Here is a 15,580-nt window from a genome sequence, read left to right on the forward strand (position 1 = left end):
GAAGCTTTTGGGTCCTGGCCGGTGTGGTTCAGTGGGTTGGGCATCGGCCCACGCACCCAGTTCGATTCCCGGTCAGGGCACGTGCTGCAGTTGCAGGCTCCATCCCCAGGAGTGGGGGTGTGGGAGGCAGCCAATTGATGTTTGCTCTCTCATCAACGTTTCTCTCCCTCTCCCTTCCTCTCTCTCTCTCAAATCGATTATAAAAACGTATTTATAAAAAGCGAACCCAGCAGCCCAAGTTCTAGAACCTTATGCATCTCGCCGTCTGACTTTGCCTTTAGAGGAGAAAAGCGGCTGGCTAATCCGAGAGCCATGAGTGAGGCCATGCCGGGAGCCGGGAGCGGGGAGCCGGGAGCGGGGAGCCGGGAGCCGGGAGCCAGGAGCCGGGAGCCAGGAGCGGGAGCCGGGAGCCGGCTGGCCGGGGAGGAGCGGGGCTCCGTTCGCAGCGGGAGCGTAGCAGAGGCTCCGGTGAGGCTTCTCCTCCGGGAGCTGTGAGGGTGGCGGGAGGGAGCGGACGAGGCACAGACCCCGAAGGAAGACAAGGCCAAGGCCAGGCCTGTGCCCAGTCCCTTCGGGAAGGCGCTGCGCTCACAGGAGGGGACGTGCCCAGGAGGCAGGGCTGACGTGGGTGAGGGGCGCCGTGGCAGCAGGAGGCGTCCTGACCCCCTGAGATGCTAAAGGCGGGGACTCATCCTGGGGATTCCCAGCCCTCACAGCAGGGGCTGTGTTCCTGGTAGAGGAGGAGGCGGGTCCTCTGCAGCCGGGAGCCCGGCAGGTGCGGGGTTGGACACAGATGCCGGGAGGGCTGGGGGACTCAGCCATGGACAGGGTGGCCCCCCTGGCACTGCTGGCGCTGCCCACCAGGGGGCGGTAGAGAGGCTGGCAGTGCCCCTGGAGGAGGTGGGGGACCAGGGCCTGGTGGGAGGAGTCAGAGCCAGAGCCTGGTCCCCTGGGAGTGAAGGGCAGTTCAAAGATCCACGTGGAGACGAGCCTGCGGAAGTGATGGAGGGGGATGAGGAGGACTCCGCGGGCAGCAGAGGGGAGGCCTGGGGTCAGGAGGCCATGGGCGGGGTCAGAGGGGAGCAGACACCTGGGAGTGTGGAGGCTGCAGGCTGGCCACTCAGCGCTGTGCCTGCTGGGAGAACCTCAGGACATGGGGACCCTGGCTTAGGTGGTGGGGCGGGGCAGCCAGGGAGTCGGGGAGACAGGGGTCTGAGTGGGGAGGGAGTGACGGAGAGAAGGGGCAGTGCCCAGTCACCCAGCCGCCGGGGATGCGGGTCCAGAGGCCGGGGCGGGAGATGGCGCCTCCCCTGCCAGCGGGAGTTCCCGGCGGCCAGACGTCTGGGTCCCCGGGGAGAAGGGTCACTGGGCTCCTCTCTCTCTTCAGCCCCGCCGGGTTCCCTCCCAGGGGACGGATCGGGCCTTTCGCAGCCCTCGGTGGGGTCGGGGCCCCAGCACAGCAGGGCCGGGCGGGCTGGGCCAGGAGCCGGGAGGAGGCCAGGTCCGGGGGGGCAGCCGGGGAGGGGGGGCAGCCGGGAGGGAGGCGTGTGTTTTCCTGCTGCGGCTCCTGTGAGAGGCGGAATGAGTGTCGGCACCCGTGGGGGCAGAGAGCCCGCCTTCCCCAACGCCTTTCGCCCTCGGAGAGCCGTCAGTGCGGAGCTGCAGGGCTGGCACCGGCGGAGAGGCTGTGACGAGAACATCTCCACGTTCAAGTAGAGGCCGCGTCCGCCACGTCTTCCTTCCTGTGGCCGCTCAGCGCGGGGGAGGGATGTGAAGTAAAGACACTCCCACCTCCGGCCACACGGCGCGCCGTGGTGTTCGGGCGCCCGTGACGAAGGAGTGGGCCCTCGGGGGTACAATCTCTCAGGGAGCAGCTCGAGAATTCCCTCCCGGGGTGACGCTTCCTGCTGTGTCCAGGGCTCCTGCCCCCGGGTCTGTCCCCCAGGAAACATGCCGACACACGGCCTTTTTCACCTGGTGGAGGGGTCAGCAGAGCCCAATAGCAACAGGACAACGACTGAAATTTCCTTTGAGAGCCACATTTTTTAAACTTAAACTTCTTCTAACGCCACTTCTTCAAAACAGACTCGCCCAGGCCGTGGTATTTTGTGGAAGAGCCACACTCCAGGGGCCAAAGAGCCGCATGTGGCTCAGGAGCCGCAGTTTGCCAACCACTGCCCTAAGGCAATGCTACCTTCTCTGCTTGCTTATTCTTTTTATGCCCGTTCACAGCTCTTGTTCTTCTCTTTGGAGATTTCCTTTGCTTGGGGCAGGCCTGCCGATGGTGTGTGTGTGTGTGTGTGTGTGTGTGTGTGTGTGTGTGTGTGTTCAGGGCAGCTGGGGCCTGGTTGTCCTGCGAGCATTCAGCCCGCCGCTGAGCCGACGGCGGGCGTTTCTGGGTTCCATTCAAACCACATTTCCACCAGGTACTAAACGATGGGAATGTGTTCCAGACGTTTCCTTGGCCGCCCACCTCTCTTCCTCGTCTGAAGGACGGCTGGCCGGGAGGAAGGGCGGTGTCCCGGCCACGGGCGGGCGGTGTTTGGTTTGGCTGGGCTGTGTGTGCGTGGAGCCGGGAGCCGGCTGGCGATCATCTCATTAGAGGAGTCGTCCACGCAAAACTGCTTTCCGTGTCGATTCCGGAAAGCTCAGTACTTCTGTGACTCCCACGTTCTCCCAATAAACGGTGGCATCGACGGTCAGTGACTGGGCCCAGGTCACGGGGAGGGCACGCCTGCTCTGCTCACTGCTGCCCGTCTGCATGGACGAGGAGAACATTGGAAAGTGCGTAGTCCTGCCCGGCCGGAGTGGCTCAAGGGCTGAGCATCGACCTATGAACCAGGAGGTCACGGTTCACAGGCCCGGGTTGTGGCTGGATCCCCAGTAGGGGGCGTGCAGGAGGCAGCTGGTCAGTGATTCTCTCTCATCATGGATGTTTCTATCTCTCCCTCTCCCTTCCTCTCTGAGATCAATAACAATATATGTGTAAAATAAGTGAGTAAGGTGTGTCGCCCCAATGACATTTTATTTCCTCTCAGGAGTGACTGGGTGACCTCCTACAAGGTCATGGTGAGCAACGACAGCCACGCGTGGGTCACGGTGAAGAACGGGTCAGGGGACATGGTGAGTCTCCTCCCGGTGCCCTCGGTGCCCGCTGGGGGCTCTGCACGGCGGGTGGTGTGTGCCCCGTGTGTGCCCCGTGTGTTCCCCGTGTGTGCCTCATGTGTTCCCCGTGTGTGCCCCGTGTGTGCCCCGTGTGTGCCCCATGTGTGCCTCATGTGTTCCCCATGTGTGCCCCGTGTGTGCCCCGTGTGTACCCCGTGTGTGCCCCGTGTGTGCCCCATGTGTGCCTCATGTGTGCCCCATGTGTTCCCCATGTGTGCCCCGTGTGTGCCCCGTGTGTGCCCCATGTGTGCCCCATGTGTTCCCCATGTGTGCCCCGTGTGTGCCCCGTGTGTGCCCCGTGTGTGCCTCATGTGTTCCCCATGTGTGCCCCGTGTGTGCCCCGTGTGTGCCCCATGAGTGCCCCGTGTGTGCCCCGTGTGTGCCCCATGTGTGCCCCATGTGTGCCCCGTGTGTGCCCCGTGTGTGCCCCGTGTGTGCCCCGTGTGTGCCCCATGTGTGCCTCATGTGTGCCCCATGTGTTCCCCATGTGTGCCCCGTGTGTGCCCCGTGTGTGCCCCATGTGTGCCCCATGTGTTCCCCATGTGTGCCCCGTGTGTGCCTCATGTGTGCCCCGTGTGTGCCCCATGTGTGCCCCGTGTGTGCCCCGTGTGTGCCCCGTGTGTGCCTCATGTGTGCCCCATGTGTTCCCCATGTGTGCCCCGTGTGTGCCCCGTGTGTGCCCCGTGTGTGCCTCATGTGTGCCCCGTGTGTGCCCCATGTGTGCCCCGTGTGTGCCCTGTGTGTGCCCCGTGTGTGCCTCATGTGTGCCCCATGTGTTCCCCATGTGTGCCCCGTGTGTACCCCATGTGTGCCCCATGTGTGCCTCATGTGTGCCCCATGTGTTCCCCATGTGTGCCTCATGTGTGCCTCATGTGTGCCCCATGTGTTCCCCATGTGTGCCCCGTGTGTGCCCCGTGTGTGCCCCGTGTGTGCCCCATGTGTTCCCCATGTGTGCCCCGTGTGTGCCCCGTGTGTGCCCCGTGTGTGCCTCATGTGTTCCCCGTGTGTGCCCCGTGTGTGCCTCATGTGTGCCCCGTGTGTGCCCTGTGTGTGCCCCGTGTGTGCCCCGTGTGTGCCCTGTGTGTGCCCCGTGTGTGCCCCGTGTGTGCCTCATGTGTTCCCCGTGTGTGCCCCGTGTGTGCCTCATGTGTGCCCCGTGTGTGCCCCGTGTGTGCCCCGTGTGTGCCCCGTATGTGCCCCGTGTGTGCCTCGTGTGTGCCCCGTGTGTGCCCCGTGTGTGCCCCGTGTGTGCCCTGTGTGTGCCCCGTGTGTGCCCCGTGTGTGCCCCGTGTGTGCCTCATGTGTTCCCCGTGTGTGCCCCGTGTGTGCCTCATGTGTGCCCCGTGTGTGCCCCGTGTGTGCCCTGTGTGTGCCCCGTGTGTGCCCCATGTGTGCCCCGTGTGTGCCCTGTGTGTGCCCCGTGTGTGCCCCATGTGTGCCCCGTGTGTTCCCTGTGTGTGCCGTGTGTGTGCCCTGTGTGTTCCCTGTGTGTGCCCCATGTGTACCCCGTGTGTGCCCCGTGTGTTCCCCGTGTGTGCCCCATGTGTGCCCCATGTGTGCCCCGTGTGTGCCCCATGTGTGCCCCGTGTGTTCCCTGTGTGTGCCCCGTGTGTGCCCCATGTGTGCCCCATGTGTGCCCCGTGTGTGCCCCATGTGTGCCCCGTGTGTTCCCTGTGTGTGCCCCATGTGTGCCCCATGTGTGCCCCATGTGTGCCCCGTGTGTGCCCCATGTGTGCCCCGTGTGTGCCCTGTGTGTGCCCCGTGTGTGCCCCATGTGTGCCCCGTGTGTTCCCTGTGTGTGCCGTGTGTGTGCCCTGTGTGTTCCCTGTGTGTGCCCCATGTGTACCCCGTGTGTGCCCCGTGTGTTCCCCGTGTGTGCCCCATGTGTGCCCCATGTGTGCCCCGTGTGTGCCCCATGTGTGCCCCGTGTGTTCCCTGTGTGTGCCGTGTGTGTGCCCTGTGTGTTCCCTGTGTGTGCCCCGTGTGTGCCTCATGTGTGCCCCGTGTGTTCCCTGTGTGTGCCGTGTGTGTGCCCTGTGTGTTCCCTGTGTGTGCCGTGTGTGTGCCCCGTGTGTGCCCTGTGTGTTCCCTGTGTGTGCCGTGTGTGTGCCCCGTGTGTGCCCTGTGTGTTCCCCGTGTGTGCCCCGTGTGTGCATCATGTGTACCCCGTGTGGGGCACCCAAAGCTCTGGTGGATGGCGCCCCCTCCGTGGCCGGAAGCGCAGCACCGAGTGGCCCTCGTTCAGGGCTCCTGTAGGGCTTAGTCTTCCAGCTCACAGGTCAGCCCTGGAAGTGGGGGCCCTTGGCATCGCCCCCCCCCCCCAGCTATTCATTCAATGTGACCGATCCCTGACGTGCTTGAATGGCCGCGATCTTTCGGCCCCAGGATCGGCTCCAGGGCGGCCAGTCTGACCACGTCCCCGCTTCCTCGGTCCGCTTGCTCCTGGCCTGGCGCCCGGGGTCCTGCGCGACCTGACTGCGGCCCCCGTCTCCCTGCTCACCCCCAACGCACTCCTGTGTTCCCGAGCGTCCGCGGTCCCTCCCTCTGCGCCCGTCTCAGGCCCCCGCAGCCATCGCGGCTGCTGCTCCAGAGCCCGCCCTTCCTGCAGCCCCACACGCTCTGCCTGCGGGGCCGTGAGGGACCTTCACACGCACCTCCCCTGAAGCCGCGGGGAGCCCCGCGCTCTGAGGCTGTCGCTCTGCCGTGGCCCTCACTGTTTCTCGGGGACATCGTAGTCCCCATGCCCCCCAAGAAGGGCTTCCTGTTCAGGGCCCTGGCTGGTCGGTGCCCCCCCCCCCCCCCGCCCGACGCCAGCACGCGTGTGGGATTCCTCAGTGAGGCCGGGTGAGGGAGCGAGTCTGTTACCCCGACACGCAAGCGCTGAAAGGCTGTCCGGCCCCTTGTGTGTGAGCAGGTGTTTGAGGGGAACAGCGAAAAGGAGGTGCCCGTCCTCAACGAGCTGCCGGTGCCCATGGTGGCCCGTTACCTCCGCGTCAACCCGCAGTCCTGGTTCCCGGACGGGAGCGTCTGCCTGCGGCTGGAGGTCCTCGGCTGCCCGCTGCCCGGTGAGCGTGTCCCCCGCGCCCCTCAGGGGCCCCCAAAGGGGAGTCAACGAGACCAGGCCCGGCCGGTGTGGCTCAGGGGTTGAGCATCGACCTATGAACTGGTTCGATTCCCGGTCAGGGCACAGGCCCGGGATGCGGGCTCGCTCCCCCGTGGGGGGCGTGCAGGAGGCAGCTGATCCATGACTCTCTCTCATCAGTGATGGTTCTCTCTCTCTCTCCCTCTCCCTTCCTCTCTGAAATCAATAAAAACATATTTAAAAAGAAACATAGCTACTGCAAAATATTTAGAAGACATGGGTAAGCCAAAAACAAATAATAAAAACCTCCCACAATCCCTCTCAGAAGCACCAGGAACACCAGGACCGCGCGGGGCCATGCGGCCGTGTCCTGCCAGGACTTTACGGCGAGGCCGATTTCCCGGTTGGAAATGCATCCACTCGCCCCCCACAAGCGAGGATGACACCGAGCGGTGTCCCGAGTGTTCCCGTGCGGGCGGGCAGAGCGGCGGCAGGAGTTCGCTGTAAACCTGACCATGTACCCGGCGCCCTTCTGTTCACGGAGCCTCCCCGGGGTGTCTCCTCGCTCCGCTTCCTCCCTTCCGCCCTCCACCCGCCCCCTCACATCCTGGGACCCTGGCCGCGATTCTTTCCAGGCCTTTGTGGATGCTGTTTCCGGAAATGCTTGAAGCTCAGGGGGGCATACGTGAGGCGTGTTGCTAATGGTCGTAGAATTTCGGATTTGCAGGAGTAGAAAGATCTGTTCCCAGCGGTGCGAGCACACGTAGCCCCACTCACCGCTCCTCTTAGAACCTGGTTAAGGTGTTACCGTTCATGAAGCTCGTACCCGTGTCCTCAGGCAAATTGACTTTTCCTGAGGCTGGAGCCCGCGGAGAGCTGGAGCCCCCTCGGCTCCTGCGGGGACGGCCTCCCGTCCTGAGGCCCCAGAGGCGCGGCGGGTGTCCGCGGACAAAGGGGCTTTAAAGGTCTGGCAAGAGGCCGGGACTCGGCGGGCTGAGGCTCTCAGAACACAGCTCTGCTCTGTGGGTGGTGCGGACACTGAGGTGGAAATCATGTCCCTTTCCTCTGAGACACGGGGGAGTGGGAATCAAAGGAAAGGCTCTCGGCGGGCAGCCTGCGCCCAGAGGAAAGCCTTGGGAAGCAATTGGGCGGGGGGGAGGGGTGGGCGAGGGCGCTTTTGGCTGAAACTGAATGGCTTCTGCTTTCTTTCCGGACCGCGTGCCGGCGGCCTCCCCCGCGGTCTCCCTGGAATCACAGGCATTTGTTTCTAATCGTGTCGCTGGCGACGCTCTTGTGGCTGTGAAGAGCTGTCTCTGTCTCACTGTTGGGTCTGTAGGTGGTCTGGGGCTCAATGCATGAGGCCTCCGTTTCATGGGTGAAGCCAGTCTCCGGGAGAGCGCTGGCCAGCCTGGCGCGGCGCCGTGCCCGTGGCTGTGGGGACACGCCGGCGCTGGCTCAGGGGCCCGCAGGTGCCTGGACTGGGCACCGAGTACCCGCCCTGCCGGCAGTGCTCAGTATGCTAACTCGGTGCCGCTCAAAATCCCAAGTCTACAGATCACCTGCGGTTTTTATTTTATTTTTAAATATATATATATATATATGTGTGTGTGTGTGTGTGTGTGTATATGTGTGTATATATATATGTGTATGTGTGTATATATATGTATACATACATACACACACACACACACACACATATATAATTTTAGAGAAAGAGAGGGGGGGGGGAGAACATCAATAATCAGAGAGAATCATGGATCGGCTGCCTCCTGCACACCCCACACTGGGAATCAAGCCCACAACCCGGGCATGTGCCCTGACCAGGAATCGAACCCTGACCTCCTGGTTCATAGGTTGATGCTCAACCCCTGAGCCCCAGGCTCGCCTGGGTTTTTAAACGTGGATTCCCATTCAGAAGGTCTGGGCTGGTCAGGGACCACATTTGGTGGCACGCACCAGGACTCACTGCTCGGATACGCCATGGCCCTGCCCCCAAAGCCATCCTTCCAGCCACTTGGGTCAAACAGACACCTGCTGTGGCCGCAGCCTTGCCGTGCGGTCCCTGGCCCGGGGCACCTGTTCTCTCCAGTTGGAGGGAGACCCGAGCTGGCAGGACCCTGGCTGTGTCCTCCAGGTGGCGTTTAAAGGGGAAAGCCACCCGGCTGGTGTGGCTCAATGGTTGGACATTGAACCAGGAGGTCACAGTTCGATTCCTGGTCAGGGCACATGCCCAGGTTGTGAGCTCGATCCCCAGAAGGGGGCGTGCAAGAGGCAGCCCATCCATGATTCTCTCTCACATCGCTGTCCTCTCTCCTCCTCGCCCCTCCTCTCTCTGAAAAACAAACAACCCAACAATCAATTCCTCCTCACTCCTCCGCCCTCCCCTTTCTTCTAAGTGTGTGTGTTTTGTAATTACAGAAGCAGTACAGGCTTACACAGTTACAGGCAGGAAAGAGCCAGAAAGGCCATTCACATGGAGGGGAGTCATTTCAGGACCAGACAGGCCCTCTGGACCCCGGAGTCCCAGTCCCCAGAGGCGACCACTGTTAACACCCCCTGACGATGCTATCGGGGCGCTTCCACCCCAACACCGGCTCCCCAGCTCCCACTCGGTTAGCCGGTGAGGGGGTCCTTCCTCGTGTGACAGGAAGTCCAGGGAAATTGGGCTCCAGCGTTGGTTCACGCGTTCGCTCCTGGTGTTTGGGGTTCTCTCTGGCCTGTGCCCTGGAGAGATTCTCACCCACTCCTCCGCTGTGACGGTGAAGTCCTTCCCTTCAACCTGCACCCGTAAGAGTGGCCCGGGAGGCGATGCTCCGATTGGCTCAGACCCGTCACGTGGGGCCCGGGAGCTGGGGGTGTGAGGCCTCTTTCTGAGAGGTAGAGGATGGGGGCCCCCCAAGTGGCACAGGCTTCTGTTAGGAAGGATGGCAGTGGACTGAATGCCGGGTAAGCAACTGAGAGTGTCCACCACACTTGCAAAGATTTCCATTTCTGCATGCAGTGGGCATTCATTCATCGACTCATTCATTCATCCATCCATCGACTCATTCACCCATCTGTCCACCCACCCACCCTCCCATCCATCCATCCACCCATCCATCCATCCATCCGTCCGTTCGTCCGTCCGTCCGTCCACCCACCCATCCATCCACCCATCCGTCCATCCATCCACTTATCCGTCCATCCATCCATCCATCCATCCATCCATCCATCCATCCACCCACCCACCCACCCACCCATCCATCCATCCATCCGTCCATCCATCCGTCCACCCACCCACCCATCCATCCATCCGTCCATCCACCCACCTACCCATCCATCCACCCACCCATCCGTTCGTCTGTCCATCCATCCATTCATCCATCCACCCACCCGTCCGTCCGTTCGTCCATCCATCCATCCGTCCGTCCATCCATCCATCCATCCATCTATCCATCCATCCATCCATCCATCCATCAGTCCATCGATCCACCCACCCGTCCGTCCATCCATCCATCCATCCATCCATCCACCCACCCACCCAGTGATGACAGTGTGCTAGGCACACAGGTCACGCCCACTCAGACCACAAGAAACCACCGAGGGAGGTGCCAGACGTTGCTGTCTCTGGGTGACGAAGCCAAGGCAAAGTCCCTCTGTGCGTGTCAGGGTCACACAGCCCGGACCCGGAAGAGCAGAGACCCGAGCCCAGGCGGCCTGGCTCCAGGCCCACGCTCTCTGTCACTGGGTAATTCTGACTGGTACGAAGCTTCTAGAAAGTTTCTCTCCCCTCTGTGGGGATCTTGGGGATGGGCCGTGCCCCCCCCCCCCTTGAGTCAGGCGTCCGGCAGAGCCCCCTCAGGTACCAGATGACACCCGTGAACTCAGAGCCGTGTTCCTCTCCCTAGATCCAAACAACTACTACCACCGGCGCAACGAGATGACCACCACGGACGACCTGGACTTCAGGCACCACGGCTACAAGGAGATGCGCCAGGTGAGGCGGCGGGTCAGCGCGGAGGCCGCGTGCGCAGGAGGGGGCACGGTGCTCCCTCAGAGACAGGGTGATGAGCCAGGGACAGAGTCCGCATGGCGCTCGGGCTGGCGGAGCCACTGCGCCTGCAGGTCCAGGCGGAGAGGTGAGCAGGCGTCCGGGGCTCCTCGCCAGCAGACGGCGGAAATGGATTCCCACCCAGGCGTTCCTGACTCAATACTCGAGCTTCTTCTTTTTTTTCTTTTAAATATAGTTTATTAATTTTTTACAGAGAGGAAAGGAGAGGGAGAGAGAGCTAGAAACATCGATGAGAGAGAACCATGGATCAGCTGCCTCCTGCACACTCCCCACTGGGGATATGCCGCAACCACGGTCCATGCCTTTGACCGGAATCGAACCCGGGACCCTTCAGTCCGCAGGTTCTATCCACGGAGCCACACCGGTGAGGGCTGTACTCGAGTGTCTTAAGCGTCTCTGTGTGCGAGGGAGTCGCTGATGTAAGGGTGTCGGTTGTGCGCAGAGTCCAAGAGGAAGTAGGACGTAGGCTAAGTCGTAAAGGCAGGAAGCCCTCACCTGGGACCTGCGTTCCTGATGGGGAAACTGAGTCGCCGAGCATGCAGAACCCCACCCGTTGCTATTCAGAGACTCCATCTTGGCTGCGGGGGAGGATCGCCTGGGAGTTTGGGAAACTGACTGTACTTGAACCCCCCCCCCGCCCCCCCGGGGCCCACGACAGACAGCAGAGTCTTCAGCAGGAGGGCCTGGGACGGAAACTTTCCATCCCGCCTTCTGACTGATGGACAGCCCGGCCTCAGCACTCCTGCCCCAGCCCTCGGCGCTCTGGGTGCTTTTGTGCTGTTAAGAGGAAAAGGAAGCCCTAGCTGGTGTGGCTCAGTGGATAGAGCGTCGGCCTGCAGACGGAAGGGTCCCGGGTTCGATTCCAGTCAAGGACACAGGCCTGGGTTGTGGGCAGTGGGGGGCGTGCAGGAGGCAGCCGATCCATGATTCTCTCTCCTCATGGATGTTTCTATCTCTCTCTCTCTCCCTTCGTCTCTGAAATAAAAAAAAATATTTAAAAAAAAAGAGGAAAAGGGAATCCCAGATGGGCCCCCCTGCCCCCAACATAGTTACAGAGACCAAGGAATTCTGGGGTATCGACGGCCTTTGCATCCCGGGCAGAGAAGGGAGGAGGGGCCGATCGGTTGGGGACAGTCTGCAGGGGCGGCCCCTGCTGTCCAAGTTCGCCGCCCCCCCCGCCCCCCCCCCCCCCCCCCCCCCCCGGTGCTGGGCAGTGCGGGCAGGTGCCGGCTAATGAGAAACCCTTAGATCAAAGGATCGGCGTGAAGACACGGCACAGAGAAGCCAGAGCCGTGCCCTCATGAGTACACTTACAGGGCAAGGACCCACGAGGCCACGCTCCCCGTGGCTCCGAGCAGGGCTCCGGGGCGGGGAGGAGGGCGCAGGCTCAGGACCTTCCTGAGGAGGAGCAACTAGGCTGAGCCCCAGGTCTGGGGGGCTCCCCGAGGCATCCACCAGCCCGGTCCCTCCACGGCCTTTCACGGGGACACTCACAGCTCCGCACCTGTCAGCGCGACTCGGAGGCGGACGTGCTGAAGAGACCGTCCGCGGCCGCTTTCCAGAAATCACTGTCAGTGTTTGGACTCGAGGCTGTGAGTCACCCCGCTCTGCACTCCGGGGTGCATAGGGCCCTGTGTGTCAGCTCAGCTCAGCTCACTCCCTGAGCATCCAGGACACCTTCCGAGCCCAGGAACTAACGAGTACCAGCTCGGTGCCATTAATGTCAAAAGCAATACATCGACAGGCCTTTCAGGCGCACTCCCTGCACCCAGGCGGAGGCGGTGTCTCTAAATAGTCGACCCACTTGCAGAAGGGCCTCCTCTCACCCGAGAAGAGGTGGGGACGGCCCGACCGCGTGGCTCAGGGGCTGAGCGTCGACCTAGGAACCAGGAGGTCATGATCAGGGCACAGGCCCGGGTTGCAGGCTCCATCCCCAGTGGGGTATGCAGGAGGCAGCCAATCCATGATTCTCCCTCATCATTGATGTTTCTATCTCTCCTCCCTCTCCCTTCCTCTCTGAGATCAATAAAAATATATTAAAACAAACAAACAAAAACGAGGAGGCACAGGAGAGAGAGAGAAGAGGACGTAGGCCTGCCGCCTGGGAGGGCGAGTGCGAGGGTGTGAGTCCCGCGGGCAGGAGGCGTTTCCGGAGAGTGACATACCGAGGCGCTGTCCTACCCGGGCCCATGGTTGGAGGGGGAGGGGAGCCCCGGAGAACGGTGCACAGACGCTGGTCTCCGAGGAAGTTAATCGCTCCCGAGAGCCGAAGGCCTCCACGGCACGGGTCCCGCTTTAGAACCGCTCAGTCCGTGTGTCTGCATGTATGTCTCCCGCGTGTGGGACCATGAGGGCCGAGACTCCCAGTCTGTCACACCTTCCTCGTGGTAGGGACTAGATCAGGGTGTACACGTGAGGCCGTCCCAGGGAGACACCTGGGGGATGGGGGGGCCGCCTGGTCGGCCTGGGTGGCGTGGGGGTTGGTGGCGATGGGGCGCCGTCCTCCGGCCTGGCCAGGCTGGGGCAGCGGAGGCGGGCGAGGTTGCTCCGGGCAGGGAGGCGGCTGGGGCAGAGGCGTGGAGGTCGGGCCAAGGGCACGCGTCTGGAACGGTTGGCCGGGCGCTGGGAGGGAGGCTGCCTGGGTGCCCGGGAGGCCGCTGTGCCGAGTCTGGGCGTCAGGGGAGGTTTTGCACGGGGAGCTGGGGGGTCAGTGTGGGGTGGGGTGGAGAGCAGCTGGCGGTGCTGGGGCCGGGCCGAGGGGCCGAGGAGAGCATCAGGCGCGAGGACAGCTGGGGTGCATGAGGGCGGCCTGGGGGCCGTAAGGGCTGTGGGGGGGCGGGTGGCTGTCTACTGGGAGCCCCTCCATGCGCAGCGTCCTGGCTGAGGCCCCGGCCCGTCTCGTTTTCTAGCTGATGAAGGTCGTGAGTGAGATGTGCCCCAACATCACCCGCGTCTACAACATCGGCAAGAGCCAGCAGGGCCGGAAGCTGTACGCCGTGGAGATCTCCGACCGGCCCGGCGAGCATGAAGTCGGTGAGGCGTCCCCGGGGCGCCCGTGGCCCGTAGGGTCAGCCCGGACGCAGGGCGGAGCCGGCCGCTCTGGTCCCCGTGAAAGGTGCTGGGGTGTCCTTCTGGGAAGGGGTCCCCCACAGAGAAAAGCAGCGGCTGCGGTTCCTGTGAAATCGGTCATTGGAAACCTGCGGCCCGTGTTCTTGTGTCTGTTCTTCCAAACGGGAACCCCCACGAGCACCCGTGGCTGAGAGCAGCTGAGATTTCTCAGCACTCCCTCCTAGTCACCTACCTGGGGATAAAAACTTAAACTGGTAGCATTTTGGAGGTTGATGTGAAACAGTGGTCGGCAAACCGTGGCTCGCGAGCCACATGCGGCTCTTTGGCCCCTTGAGTGTGGCTCTTCCACAAAATACCACGGCCTGGGCAAGTCTGTTTTAAAGAAGTGGCGTTAGAAGAAGTTTAAGTTTAAACAATGTGGCTCTCCAAAGAAATGTCAATCGTTGTCCTGTTGATATTTGGCTCTGTTGGCTAATGAGTTTGCCGACCTCTGATGTGAAAGAACGAGGCTGCCCGGCCGGCGTGGCTCAGGGGTTCAGCGTCGACCTAGGAACCAGGAGGTCAGGGTTCGGTTCCCGGTCAGGGCACAGGCCCGGGTTGCGCGCTCCATCCCCAGTAGGGGGCGTGCCAGAGGCAGCCGATCGATGATGTTTCTCTCTGGTCGATGTTTCTCTCCCCCCCTCTCTCCCTTCCTCTCTGAAATCGATAAAAATACATTTAGAAGAAAAAAAAAGGCCAGCCAGGCTGAGACGCAGTGGCTGTCACGCAGGGTGTCCGGGCGCCACGAGGTGACGGGCCTGTTTCCGCCTGGTCCAGGGGAGCCCGAGTTCCACTACATGGCGGGCGCCCACGGCAACGAGGTGCTGGGCCGCGAGCTGCTGCTGCTGCTGGTGCAGTTCCTGTGCCAGGAGTACCGGGCCGGCAACGCACGCATCGTCCGCCTGGTGGAGGAGACCCGCATCCACATCGTGCCCTCCCTCAACCCCGACGGCTACGAGAAGGCCTCCGAGGGGGTAAGGCCGCGCCCCGCCCCGCCGACCACTGGCCCGAGTTCAAATCCCCCCGGGGCCCCGGCCGGGAACCCAGTCATCCAGACCCGCCAAGGTCACAGGACCCACCCCGGTCAGGGCGCGCACAGAATCAGCAATGAACGCATGAGTGAGGGGACAGCATTCGCTGCTTCTCTCTCTCTCTCCCCCTCCCTCCCGCCTCCCTCTCCCTCCCTCCCTCTCTAAGAAAAACCCCAACAGAATCGACAAATAGAAACCCCCACCAGTAGCTTCCTGGTTGAGTCTCTGCTGAGGTCATGAAGGGCTGGAATAGAGAATTTCGGGGACCCCGAGCGGGGCCTGTGCCGCAGACACAGTGATAACAGAGCAGCATCCGGCACCTCACTCCAGCCCTAGCGAAGCCTGGCCCGGCCGGGATCACGACTCGAGATCCTCTCTTCCTTCCTCGGAGGACAGTTGTCATGTGATCCTGACAGACCGTCCATATTTCATGGCTAAGGATGATGTAGAATGTGCATAGGGCACGGTTATGTGTAGAATACACGTATGCATTGGATGATGCATCGGATAGAGTGAGTGTTTCCTGGGAATGAATTGGGAAACTACCTGAAACCATGGTACCCGCCAAATGCAAGCGTTCCGCATGGAGGTGGTTGTGTTTATCGATACAAACAGGGATTTGCTGCTACAGTCGGTTGGGGATTTGTGGGCCAGACAGCGAGGCTGTTGAGTTTGCAATGACGGGCTTCTATTTTCATTCATTCATTCATTCATTCATTCAATTTTACTTTTTTAAATTTTAGAGAGAGAAAAAGAAGAGAGAGGGAGAGAGAGAGAGAGAGGGAAAGAGAGAAAGGGAGAGAGAAACACTGATGTGAGAGAGAAATACCCATCAGTTGCCTCCCATATGCCCCAACCAGGGATCAAACTCACAACCTAGGTGTGTGCCCTGACCGGGATTCGAACCCACAACATGGTGGTTGTGGGACAAGGAGTGCTCCAAGCAGCTGAGCCACCGGCCAGGGCTGGAAGAGCTTTTGGATTCATCAGCCTCAGTCTCCTCCGCCCGCGAGCGGCCCTCAGAGGAGGCACAAGGGGGAGCAAGGCCAGGACTGGGCAGGAGTCACCCCGCGGAGTGGCTTGGCTGTGCTGTGCACCCACAAATATCAGCACGGGCTTCGATTGTCGCCTTTGGATGTGGTC

The 15,580-nt window shown here is 61.9% G+C and overlaps 1 protein-coding gene across 1 annotated transcript in view; it reads left to right on the top strand.

Annotated features, from left to right (window-relative positions):
• Positions 1-15,580, top strand: part of CPXM2 (carboxypeptidase X, M14 family member 2) — a 44,675-nt gene that overhangs the window by 20,038 nt on the left and 9,057 nt on the right. Inside the window, exons 5-9 of the mRNA XM_079793932.1 lie at positions 3,039-3,123; positions 6,080-6,230; positions 10,135-10,223; positions 13,208-13,331; positions 14,184-14,380. Coding sequence (XP_079650058.1) covers positions 3,039-3,123; positions 6,080-6,230; positions 10,135-10,223; positions 13,208-13,331; positions 14,184-14,380 — 646 coding nt within the window. The remainder of the gene's footprint in view (positions 1-3,038; positions 3,124-6,079; positions 6,231-10,134; positions 10,224-13,207; positions 13,332-14,183; positions 14,381-15,580) is intronic.

This window comes from Cnephaeus nilssonii, assembly GCF_951640355.1.
Source record: "Cnephaeus nilssonii genome assembly, chromosome: 16".
NCBI classification, from domain to species: Eukaryota; Metazoa; Chordata; class Mammalia; order Chiroptera; family Vespertilionidae; genus Cnephaeus; species Cnephaeus nilssonii.